This window comes from Arachis ipaensis, chromosome B5 (genome assembly GCF_059453495.1).
Source record: "Arachis ipaensis isolate K30076 ecotype BB chromosome B5, ASM5945349v1, whole genome shotgun sequence".
NCBI classification, from domain to species: domain Eukaryota; kingdom Viridiplantae; phylum Streptophyta; class Magnoliopsida; order Fabales; family Fabaceae; genus Arachis; species Arachis ipaensis.
In genome coordinates this window covers 124,019,398-124,032,587 of record NC_142440.1, presented here as the reverse complement: position 1 = coordinate 124,032,587, position 13,190 = coordinate 124,019,398, and the positions used below count along the sequence as shown (strand labels likewise).

Below are 13,190 nucleotides of genomic sequence, written 5' to 3'. Positions count from 1 at the left end.
CCATGATAAGGAGCTCATCAAATGTCCAACTTAAGGACTTTAACTAAAAGTGCTAGGTGGGAGACAACCCACCATGGTATAATCGTCTCTTTTTATTCTTAGTTTTATTTTATTTTATTTTTATTCATGTTTATTCATAATTTCTGCATATTCATCTGCATTCTGTATTTTGCATTCGAAAAAAAAGGGGCAACCCACGCGTGCGCGTAGGCCACGTGTGGGCGTCGATTCCACATTTTGCTATCCCATCCAACGAACAGAAAGTTGTGATGGAATCGTGTGGCTGGTGTGCTCTGCGCACAATTCGAGCCACGCGTGCACGTCACCTGCAACCTAGGAAATCCACACGTACGCGTCAAGCACGCGCACGCGTGGATAGGTCAATCGGCGTAAATTGGTGTTTGACCCGAGAGTTGTGCTGCCCATGCGATGGAACTGTGCTAGAGGCACAAAATCATTCCATGCATACGTGTCTCTGAGGCGTGCGTGTCATTTCGCTTTCGAACCACCCACGCGTACGCGTGGGCGACGCTTACGCGTCGAATGGCCAACTCAGTTTTCACGCATACGCGTGATGCCCGCGCGCGCGTCGCGCCCTGTTTTTAAATTCTTACTTCTTTCTCCTCTCCTCTCTCCTTCTTTCCTCCTCCTTTCTTACTTTCATTTTTCTTCATTTCTTTAACTTCTCATCCTTCTTCACTTTCATTCTATTTTACTTAATTTATTTGCATACTTTCATTCATTGCATTTTAATTTTGTGCATATTTTTATTTTTTTTTCTAAATTTATTATTTTTCCATTGGTGTTAAATGTTCTTATTCCACTGTTGTATCTTTTCTGATATTATTTTGGTCCTTAGTGACTTGTTTTACACTGTTGGGTGATATTATATATCTGTCAATGTCAATCTTTTATGATACCTGTATTCCCTTTGCATTGACATGCATCTATACTGTCCCTCATTACCTACTATCTTTTTTCTATTGTTGTAATTTTTGCACTATTGATATACCATTTGCTTCTATTATTTTCTCACGTACATGTTGTAGCTAACATGTAATTGGGACCCTCATTATTTGGCATTAAACCACCCATATTTTATTTGTTTTCTTATCTCTATTTTTGGGTTATTTTTCTTCTTTTTCCTCTTCTTTCAAGATGGCCACCGAGAAAGGAAAAGAGAAGCTTCTCAATGGGGCGACAGACAAGTCCATTTGCACAATCTATGGAGAGAAAAGCGTCAGTTGTAGCAACCCGTCCACTTGCACATCTTAGCATGCACCGAGGACGGTGCAATCTTTAAGTGTGGGGAGGTCGGTACCGACTTCCGTGGGTTAGCTATTTCCTTCTCAACACCAATGTTTAATTTTCTTTGTTAAATTAGTTGTTGCATTTGCATATTTGATTGCATGTTTGTTTGATTTTGTGCATGTTCTTCCACCACTACTTAGTTGAAGTAATATTTTCTTTTTCAATACCCTTTTTATAGTATTTCACTAATTTAAATTGAAATTTTTTGTTAAACTTGTTTGAGGATTGTAATTTGTAACATAGGTTATAGCTAAGAACACACAACCTGTGAGATTTGAGCTTAATTACATGGTTACACTATTTAACCATAATATTTTATTCTTGTGTGCCTTATTCTCTATGATTGTAATCTATATTTTGTTCCATTCTATATGTCCATTGTTTAGTGTATTTACATGCTTGCATATGACTGAGGCCATCATTTGATATCAGCTCACTTATTCCAAATAGCTACCCTTTCAATCACCTTTGTTTGTCACTTTGAGCCTTTTAATCCCCCTTTGTTCTATATTGTACCACATCACTAGCCTTAAGCGGAAAAATAATTAATTACCCCAAGTGAATCTTTGGTTATCTTAAGATAGAGATTGTGCGTCAATTAAGTGTGGAGAACTGTGGGAACTTGGGTTGATGAAAGTGTACAGTGTTTCATTGACAAAATATTGGGAATTTGGGTACCTACTCATGTGAGACCAGAAAAATTAAAAATCTATGTGCATTGATATGCTATGTTTACTTTTATATTTAAAAAAAAATATTCAAATAAATAAGTAATTAAATAAGGGGACAAAATTACCCCAATGTTAAGTTTAATAAAAGATCAATGTATATGTGATAAAATTAAGAAAAATTTGGTACATGAGTATGTGATACAAAAGTGGGAATTCTGGGTAGCTAGGCATGATTTTGAAATTACATAGAGTGTGTGTATTTTAGGTGAGAGCTTAGGTTAGTCAAAGATTCAATTTACAAGCTCACTTGGCCATACATATATCCTCACCCTTACCTTAGCCCCATTACAACCTTAAAAAGACCTCATGATGTTTGCATTGGTATACTAAATTTTTGTTGATTGGTTAGATGAAGAACAAAGTCTAGAAATCATGACTAGAGAAGAGTAGAGTGATTAACCCTAGACACTTGAGCGATTAAAGTGCATATACACTACCAGTGAGGGTTCAATGCTTGATTTTATGTTCCCTGCTTTCATGAGCTATCTTCTTACAAGCTTACTTGTCTTTTATTGTACGATTCGAATTAGTGGAATCTGATTTATGTTTGTCTGAAGAAACTTATTTACTTTTAACCAAGTAGACAAAATCATCTCAGTATATAGTTGCATTCATAGGTTGCATCTCATGAGTCTTACTTTTCCCTATTCATCCTTTTGTCTCCTTGAGCTTAGCATGAGGACAAGCTAATGTTTAAGTGTGGGGACATTGATAAATCACTATTTTATGGTTTATATTGTGCTGATTTGAGTGGTTTTTATCAATTCTTTGCTCACTTATTCATATAATTTGCATGGTTTTACAAATCCTTCCTAATTCTGTGATATAATTGAAAACATGTTTCCTAGGCCTTTAAACTATCAATTTTAATTATCCTTTATTACCATTCAATGTTGTGATATGTATGTTGAGTGTTTTTAGGCTTTATATGACAGGAATGGCTTAGAGGATGGAAAAGAAATATGCAAAAGTGGAAGGAACGTGAAAAATGAAATTTTGAGAAGCTGGCAGTGACACGCACGCATGGGCGACGCGTATGCGTGACTAGCGCAGAAGACAAGCGACGCGTACGCATGACTGACGCGTACGCGTGACAAGGAATTTTGCCAAACGACGCGTACGTGTGACATGCGCCACGTGCAGAAATTGAAGACTCTTGAGTTATCAAACTCCTTTGTTGATTGCTAATTGACAGTTGCTGGTTGATTTGGATCCCTCTAAAGCTAGTCTTTCCTTAGGAGTTGACTAGGACATGAGTAATCAAATTGATTAGACCACTTGACTTTCCTTTATTCGGTAAGGGTTAAATAAGTGGGAGAAATGAACAATTCTCATCACAATTGATAAGGATAACTAGGATAGGACGTCCAGTTCTCATACCTTGCCAAGAGCTTTTCTTAGTTATTTATTTAATTTCTTACCTTTTATTTCCTTGTTCAACCATTTAAAAACCCAAAAAGATGCAATCCCATAGCCAATAATAAATTACACCTCCCTGCAATTCCTTGAGAGACGACCCGAGGTTTAAATACTTCGGTTGTTAATTTTATTGGGTTTGCTTTAGTGACAAACAAGTTTTTGTACGAAAGGATTCTTTGTTGGTTTAGAAACTATACTTACAACGTGATTACTTTTGTGAATTCTTTACTAGCAAAAATCCGTTTGTCAACAATGCCAAGGGCCTTCAAGGTCACCCTTGTCTTCGAAAGGGAAAACAGACACAGTGGCCTGATGGGTTGGAAATGAGATTCCAACACCTAAACTCACCGGCAAGTGTACCAGGTCACATCAAGTAGTAATTACTCACATGAGTGAGGTCGATCCCACAGGAATTGATGGATTAAGTAATTTTAGTTAGGTGATGAATTTAGTTAAGCAAATAGATGATGATTTGAGTGAAACTTGAATAGCAGAAGCTAAATTGCATGAAAATAAAAGGGAGAGGGGAAATTGACAGAAAAGAAAAGTGCTGAAGAGTAAATTACATGAAACTTAAATTGTAAAAAATTAAAAGAGCTGAATCTTAAAGTGCAAGTAATGTAAATGACTGAAGCTTAAATTGCAAGAAATGTAGATAACCGAAGCTTAAAGTGCAAGAAATGTAAATTGCTTGAATAGTAAAGGGATGTGGGAGCTGGGATTCAGAATTCAACAAGAGAATGTAAAGAGGAATTAATCAGAGAAGTAGAAGATGAAATAAGTTGCAGAAAATCTAAACAGAAAGGTAAAATTGCTTGAAGAACAAAACAAAAAGTAAACTTAGCTCAATTGTGAAATCTAAAGGAGAAATTGAAGATCGAAGAAGAGAAATGAGATTAGAAAGCAGATCTAGATCTCAATTGCTCTCTTGATCAAACAGAAAAGTAATTGCAAAGGAAAATGAAATTTAAAAACAGTAGAGAAGATTAAAACCCAATCCTCAGATCAATTGAGAGGAAGAGTGGAAGATGATTCTCAGAATTTGAATCAATGAAGCTCTTCAATCTCAATTCAAGATCCAAAACAGAAAAGCAAAAGTTGCAGAAGAAGAGAAATGAAAACAGCAAATGAAATTAGAATTATGCAGAAGAAGAACAAAGATGAATTTCAGATCAAGAATTGAAACAGAACTTCTTCAATCTCAATCCAAAATTTAAAACAGAAAGTAGAAATTGCCAAAGCAAGAACAATCAGTAAGAAAACTCATATCTCAATCCCAATTCCCAAAATTCAAGATGAAAACTAAAATTGAGCTAAAAAGTAAAAATGAGCTAAAGGTAAAACTAAAAAAAATGAAAATAAGGTCCCCCACAAATCAAACTAAGTCCTATTTATACACTTTCTAATTTTTTATTTTAGAATTTGGAGTGGGCTCTTTCAAATTGGTGAAGAATTTGATCCAAGGTGGCATTTAATTGAAATTGGGCTCAGGGACACCTCCCAGGGAAGCGCTCAGTTAGCTCAAATAATGTAGCGCTCAATTTGCTCTTCCCAGGCTTCGAACCAAGCCTCTTCATAGCGCTACTTTTGGTAAGGTAACGCAGCACTCCTTTGCTTTTGAGTTGGTCTTCACTTCGAGTCCTGGTGAACCCATTTTGCCAATTTCTTCATGCCCAAGTAGCGCTCAGTTAGGTATTCTAACGTAGCGCCCTTTGCTTTGAGTGAGGCTCCCTCTTCGAGCCTTGGTGAGGCCATTTTGGATGCTTCCTTGCTTGGTGTAGCGCATAGCACTCCCTTGTGCTTGGTTCGAACCTTGGCTGCCCCATTTCTTGATATTGCACCTTGCTTTCTTCATGGGGAGGCCACGAAAAAGGCAAATTTGTTAACGTAGTGCTCCATTCAAGTGAGCGCTACCCTTGTAATTTGGCATCCTTGTGGTGCTCCGTTTGGTCCATCAACGTAGCGCCATGCCTTTGTTTCTTTGGCCTTGTCACTTTGGTGCTGGGCGCTTGGTTTGGGTGCTCAAATAGAAAGCACTGCGCTCAATTAGAGAGCGCTTCACCCTTTCTTTCTTGATGCGTGACGCTTTTGTGCCTTGGGTCACGCTTTTCAAAGCGTGGCCTAAGGTCCAAAGCGTGCTCTAAGGTTCTTTTTTTTTTCATCATTTTTTCACCTACAAGTAATCAAAACAACCAATCAAAGCATCACCAAATTTACAAAATTTTTAAATCATTCAAAAACCAACTAATTATAGCTTAAACCATGTGATTTTGTGCTAAATGAATGATGATTGCTTGAATTGACATAACCATGCAAATTCACTCCAAATCACTTACTTATAATGCAAGAAAGTGTATAAAACCTGATAAAACAAGTGAAAAATGCTTGAAAAGCTAGCATAAGATGACTTGTCATCACAACACCAAACTTAAATCTTGCTTGTCTCCAAGCAAGCACTAAACATAAGAAGAAATGAAATGAAACAGAGATGCATGCATGTCTTTATTTAGCAGATAATTGAACTTGGTTCATGGGATTTTATGCAGACAAATGTAGCTCATTTATTCTTTGCTGATAGATAAGAAATGTTTCCTCAAGGGTTCACTAGATTTGCTGCTATAATGCCTTGCTTTTGATTGATCCCTCTTAGCTTTTTCTTTCTTTCTTTTGCTTTTGAAAGCTTATTCTTTAATGAAGGCTTGGTGGCAAATGTTGCAGCAGCCTTTTGGCTAAATTTTGCTCAACATTTCTTCACCACAGACACATGGCTCACAATTTCTTCTTAGGAACATTGATGCCCAGCATCTCTTTGGATTACTAAATGCTTTGTAGCTAGGTTGCTCTTGATAGTGGACTTTCGGTTGGCAATCCCAGATCAGTTGATCCAAGTGGCCAAGTTTTGAAATACTCCTCAGAACCTACTTGTCCAAGCATATCCTAGTACAAAAACACCACAGTAATATGTCCTAGGGTCCAAGCTATTGGTGTCTAGCCTTATTGTTTGTTTCTTTGCCCATTCTTGGCTTTTCTTTTTCTTTTCTTTCCTATTTGGCTTCATTCTCAAAGGATATTCATTGATAACAGACTTTATAGCAGCAAAGTAATTCACACTTCAAAGAACATGTTATTATGCAGCTTTTGTTATTGAGCTAATCATTAAATCAAACAAGTACCACCACTGAATTTCATTCTAATTTCTACAATATTGGACAATCACTTTTCTAAATCAAACATTTTTCTTTTATTTATGCAGAATGGAAACAAAACAGAATTTAAGCAGATGAGTTATGAGGAGCATACTATGCAGGCTAGCATTCTTAGCAAACATTTACACTTGCACCTAATTGAATACTTCAGCAAGACCTATAGGAATTCCCAAGTTAAAATACTTCAAAGCACAAGGATTAAGTGTCAATACAACTTGTTGGGAATGTCTATCAGCTTTTCCTTCTGTCATCATTATTTCTCTCTGTTGTACTTCCTTTGGACAATGATGCAGACTCCCTCCATAGGTTGAATGTTTTCCTGCATAATCCTTAGAAGTTGCTTGTTTCTCAAGCCCTTAGGCAACTGGTTATATATATATATGTGTGTGTGTGTGTGTGTGTGTGTGTGTGTGTGTGTGTGTGTGTGTGAAACCTTGTGCCTTTGCTGAAGGTCACAAAACTAAAACTGGAAAACAAACAATGGCTAAATAGTTTCTCTGATTGCTTGGAGCTAGCAACTGATTATGCAGAAGGTGAAAATGTGTTTTCAAATGAGATTTTGGTGGAACACCAAACTTAACATTCTTCATTCTCCCTTGAATTGTTTTGGTGTGCAACACCAAACTTAGCTCCTTGCAATACAGATAAGACTACTCAACCTATTTATTGAAATAGTTGGAAAAGAAAACTACCTCTAGTTGGGTTGCCTCCCAACAAGTGCTCTTTTAATGTCACTAACTTGACATCCTTCATTCTCTCTCAGCTCAGGTTCTGAACTTCCTTTTCTTTGTCCCATTGGCCTCCCAAGTAATGCTTTGCCCTATGACCGTTTGCTGTGAAATGGCTCTTTGTTGCCTCATCTAGCAATTCAAGGCTTCCATAGGGGAAAACCTTTGTCACCAAGTAAGGACCAGTCCATTTGGATTTGAGCTTGCCAGGGAAGACTTTAAGCCTGGAGTTATATAAGAGTACTTGCTGTCCTGGTTTGAACTCCTTCCTTGAGATCTTTTTGTCATGCCACCTCTTAGCTTTTTCTTTGTATATCTTAGCATTTTCATAAGCTTCTAGCCTAAACTCATCCAACTCATTTAGTTGCAGTTGCCTCTTCTCCCCCGCTGCTTGAGAATCAAGGTTGAGGAGTTTAGTGGCCTAGAAAGCTTTATGCTCAAGCTCTACAGGGAGGTGACAAGATTTGCCATATAACAGCTGAAAAGGGGACTTTCCAATAGGAGTTTTGAATGCAGTCCTATATTCCTAGAGTGCATCTTCTAGCTTCCTGGCCCAATCTTTTCTTGTGCTTCCTACTATTTTTTCTAAAATCTTCTTCAATACCCTATTTGCTAACTCAGCCTGGCCATTAGTCTGAGGGTGGTATGGTGTGGCTACTTTATGAATCACTCCATATTTGTGAAGGAGTTTCTCCATCTGCTTGTTGTAAAAATGACTACCACCATCACTGACAAGACCCTTGGGCACTTCATATCTAGTGAAAATGTGCTTCATAAGGAATTGAAGGACAATCTGTGCATCACATGTGGTTGTGGCTATGGCTTTCACCCACTTTGAGACATACTCTACTGCTACCAAAATGTACTTGAAAGAGTAAGAGGGAGGGAACGGGCCCATGAAATCAATGCCCCAAAGATCAAATAGCTCCATTTCTAGGATGTAGTTCTGAGGCATCTCATTCCTTCTTGTCAATTTTCCAGCTCTTTGGCATTCATTACATTGGTGAATAAACTCTCTGGCATCCTTGAAGAAGGTTGGCCAATAGAATCTACTCTGCAGTACTTTAGCAGCTATTCTTTCTGGTCCAAAGTATCCACCATAGCTGAACCATGACAATGCCACAATATATCTCTCATTTCATTTTCAGGGACAAACCTCCTAATCATTCCATCAGAGCGTCTCTTGAATAAGAAAGGTTCGTCCCACAAAAACTTCCTTGCTTTATTGAGTAGCTTTTTTACTTGTTGCTTGGAAAATTCTTGAGGTACCTTCCTTCCCACCTTGTAGTTTGCTATGTCAGCAAATCAAGGTACTTGCTGAACTTGGAAAAGATGCTCATCAGGGAATTTTTCATTCACTTGTTGTGGTGTATCTAGATTGGTCTCTTGTGGCACTCTTGACAAGTGATCTGCTACTTGATTCTCACTCCCCTTCCTATCTCTCACTTCAATGTCGAATTCTTGTAGCAGCAGCACCCACCTAATAAGCCTTAGCTTTGAATCCTGTTTAGACATTAGATACTTGAGAGCAGCATGGTCAGTGTACACTATAATCTTTGAACCAATCAAGTATTGTCTAAATTTATCAAATGCATATACAATTGCCAAAAGCTCTTTCTCAGTGGTGGTATAATTTTTCTGTGCTTCATTTAACACCTTGCTAGCATAATATATGACATGGTGCAGCTTGTCTTTCTTTTGCCCCAACACAACACCAATTACAAAGTCACTTGCATCACACATAAGTTCAAAAGGTAATTTCCAATCAGGAGGTGTGATAATGCTGTAATGAGTTTTCTCTTTAAAGTTTCAAAGGCATGTTTGCAACTGTTATCAAAGATAAAAAGGGCTATCAATCATTAGCAGATTGCTCAATGGCTTTGCTATTTTTGAAAAATCTTTGATGAACCTCTTGTAAAAACCAGCATGCCCAAGAAAACTCCTTACTGCTTTCACATTAACAGGTATAGGAAGCTTTTCAATGATTTCTATTTTAGCTCTATCAACTTCTATACCTTTGCTTGACACTTTATGCCCAAGAACTATCCCTTCAGTAACCATGAAATGGCATTTCTCCCAGTTCAATACCAGGTAGTTTCTTGGCATCTTTTCAAAACAAGAGTTAAATGATGCAAGCAAGTGTTAAATGAATTGCCAAAGATAGAAAAATCATCCATAAAGACTTCTAAAAACTTTTCCACCATGTCAGAGAAAATGGAAAGCATACACCTTTGAAAGGTGGCTGGGGCATTGCATAGCCCAAATGGCATTCTTCTGTAGGCAAAAACTCTAAATGGACATGTGAAGGAGGTCTTTTCTTGGTCCTTGGGATCCACCACTATCTGATTATACCCGGAATACCCATCCAGGAAGCAGTAATAAGCATGGCTTGCCAATCTCTCCAACATCTGATCAATGAAGGGTAGAGGGAAGTGATCTTTCCTTGTAGCATCATTCAGTCTTCTATAATCTATGCACATCCTCCATCCATTCACTGTCTTTGTGGGAATTAACTCATTCTTCTCATTGGAGATGACTGTCATTCCTCCCTTCTTTGGTACAACTTGAACCGAACTCACCCATGAGCTGTCAGAGATTGGAAAGATTATCCCAGCATTCCATAGCTTCATCACTTCTTTTTGAACCACCTCCTTCATGGTTGGGTTAAGTCTTCTTTGGGGTTGAACCACATGTTTTGACTCTTTCTCCAATAGAATTTTATGCATACAAATGGCAGGGCTGATGCCTTTGATATCCTTAATTGTCCAACCCAAGGCTGTCTTGTGAGCTTTTAACACTTCAATCAACTTTGCTTCTTCTTCCATATTCAAGGAGGAGTTTATGATCATTGGCAGGGCCTCTGCTTCTCCAAGAAACACGTATTTGAGGTGAGGGGGAAGAGGCTTCAACTCTTGTTTTGTCTTTTCCTTTTCCTTGTCTTCAATAGAGATCTCTACCACTTTTTCTCCTTGTTCCTCCTGGTTGTCATCTTCCAGTAACTCCTCCTCCATTTCTTCTTTCTGTTGCTTATGACAATTGGCTTCTAACATTTCTTCTACCAGACCCTCTATCATATCCACCTTCATGTAGTTCTCTTGCTCAGGGAGATGTTGCATTATTTAAAAACATTGATGACCATTTGCTCATTGTGCACCATAAAGATCATTTCTCCCTTTTCTACATCGATAATAGCTCTTGCTGTAGCTAAAAATGGTCTTCCCAGGATAATTGAGTTGTTTCCTTCCTCTTCTGTGTCTAGGATCACAAAGTCTGCAGGGAAGATAAACTCTCCAACCTTCACTAATAGATTTTTCACAACTCCATTGGGTGTCTTGATTGATCTATCGGCCATCACCAATGACATCCTGGTAGGTTTGATTTCTTGTATGGCAAGCTTTCTCATCATTGAGAGGGGCATCAAGTTGATACTAGCACTTAGATCGCAGAGAGCTTTCTCTAACGTCATCTTGCCTATGGTGTGTGAAACCACAAAGCTCTCTGGATCTTTAAGCTTTGGTGGGATACCTCTTTGGATCATAGCACTGCATTCTTCAGTGAGCATAATGGTTTCTTTCTCATGCCAACTTCTCTTTTTATTGATAAGCTCTTTCAAGAACTTTGCATATAGAGGCATCTGCTCTAATGCTTTAGCCAGGGGGATATTAATCTCCAATTTCTTGAAGACTTCAAGGAATTTAAGGAAGTGCTGATCCTTGATCTCCTTGTTGAACCTTTGAGGGTATGGCAAGGGAGGTGTGAAAGTCTTCTCCAACTACTTCTGTCCTTGAGATGGTTCTTCTATCACTTGCTTCCCTTTCCTTAATTTTTGTGGCTGGTCATCTTTCTCTTTAAGCTTCTCTTGATCTTGCTTGTTAAGTACAGCTTCTTCCTTGTTGTTGGCTTCATCATGCTTGCTGGTGGCCTTGTCATTGTCCATAGGCTTTTTGTTATTCACCTTGTTCTTTCACTCCTCAGTTGGATGGATTTGCATTCTTCTTTAGGATTTGGAATGGTATCACTTGGGAGTGAACTTGTTGGCCTTTCAATCACTGCTTGCTTGAACAGTTGCCCAATCTGCCTCTCTAAGTTTCTCATTGAGGCTTCCTGATTCTTGCTTGTTAATTCCTGATGTTTCATCATCTTTTCCATTAATATCTCTAAGTTTGAGATTCTTTGGGTATCTTGTGGTATTTGTAGCTGGGTGTGGGGTGTTGAAGGTAGATGGTAGGTGTTTTGGTTAGTGGCTGGGTTATTGGGTGGATAATAGCTGGAATTTGGATAGTTGTTTTGAGGGTTTCTATATGGATTGGCGTTAGTATTTTGCTGGTTGTGGTTATTTGTGTTTCTTGAGTTGTTTTGGTTTGAATTCTTCTGCCAGGGTTGCTGGTTTTGAGTGTGGTTATCTCCCCATCTTAAGATTGGGTGGTTCTTCCAAGAGGGGTTATATATATCTCCATAAAATTCATTCTGGCTGGATCCTTGGTTGTGCATGTAGTTCACTTGTTCTTGCTGCTGATCTTCACCATTTTCCTTATTTTGTCCCCACCCAGTTGGTGGTTGATTGGTGACATTCACTGATGCAACTTGTAAGCTGTCAATCCTCTTAGCCATCTGCTCAAATTGTTGCTGGATTTACTGCTGCATCACCTTGTGTTGAGCTAGGATAGTATCCACTCCTTCCAACTCTAGTACTCCCTTTCTTTGAGCTAGTTGGCATTGCCTTTGATGAGCAAAGAAGTATTGATTGTTTGCCACCATGTCAATGAGATTTTGGACTTCCTCTACTGTCTTCATTAATTGTAATGAGCCTCCTACTGAATGATCTAATGCTTCCTGAGCTTTCAAAGTTAATCCTTCATAGAAATTTTGAAGTATGTCCCATTCATTGAACATTTTAGGGGGACATTTTCTAATAAAGGCCTTGTATCTCTCCCATACCTCATAGAGAGATTCTGCATCCATCTGTGTGAAGGTTTGCACCTCTGTCTTCAATCTGATAATTCTTTGAGGTGGGTAGAACTTGGCTAGAAACTTATTCACTAGATCCTCCCAGCTAGTGATGCTTCCTTGTAGGAAGGCTTCAAGCCATTGAGCAGCCTTGTCCCTCAATGAGAATAGAAACAGAAACAATTTGTATATGTCTGGATGCACACCATTAGACTTCACTGTGTCACAGATCCTAAAAAAAGTAGATAAATATTGATTTGGATCTTCTAGTGGACTTCCTCCATATGAGCAATTGTTCTGTACCAAAGTGATGAGTTGGAGTTTCAATTCAAATTTGTTTGCATTGACATTTGGGGTAAGGATGCTACTCCCACAATGCCTTAGATTAGCAAATGTATATGAAGCCAAAACTCTCCTCTGGGGCTGGCCATTGTTGTTGGCCACTCCCACTGTTGGATTTGTTGAATTTTCCTCTATTTCTTGAAATTCTTCTTCAAAAATTTCTTCTCCAACAATTCCCTTCCCTCTTGCTTCTCTTCTTAGTCTTCTAAGAGTTCTTTCGTCTTGGTCACAAAAGGTAGGGATATCTCTCCTTGCCTCTGACATACAACAGCAAGAAAAACAAACACAGAACTAAAAACAAAAATAATTCACTCTACTGATAGAATGAAGTTAGTGTTAGCTTAAGCAAAAATTCAAACAGTTAATTTGCTTAGTAAAAATAAAAAGAAAAAGTGCTTAATCTAGACCACCACCTTACTTAATCATTGTCAATTGATGAGCGGATAATTTATACGCTTTTTGGCATTATTTTTAGATATTTTTTAATATGTTTTAGTTAGTTTTTA

General features: G+C 38.1%; 1 protein-coding gene across 1 annotated transcript; it reads right to left on the bottom strand.

The window, feature by feature from the left end:
• Positions 1-10,510: 10,510 nt before the first annotated feature.
• On the bottom strand, positions 10,511-10,957 carry LOC107640910 (uncharacterized). Its single transcript, XM_016344415.1, has one exon. It carries the CDS (start codon positions 10,955-10,957, stop codon positions 10,511-10,513), a length of 447 nt encoding a protein of 148 aa, XP_016199901.1.
• Between the last annotated feature and the right edge of the window lie 2,233 nt (positions 10,958-13,190).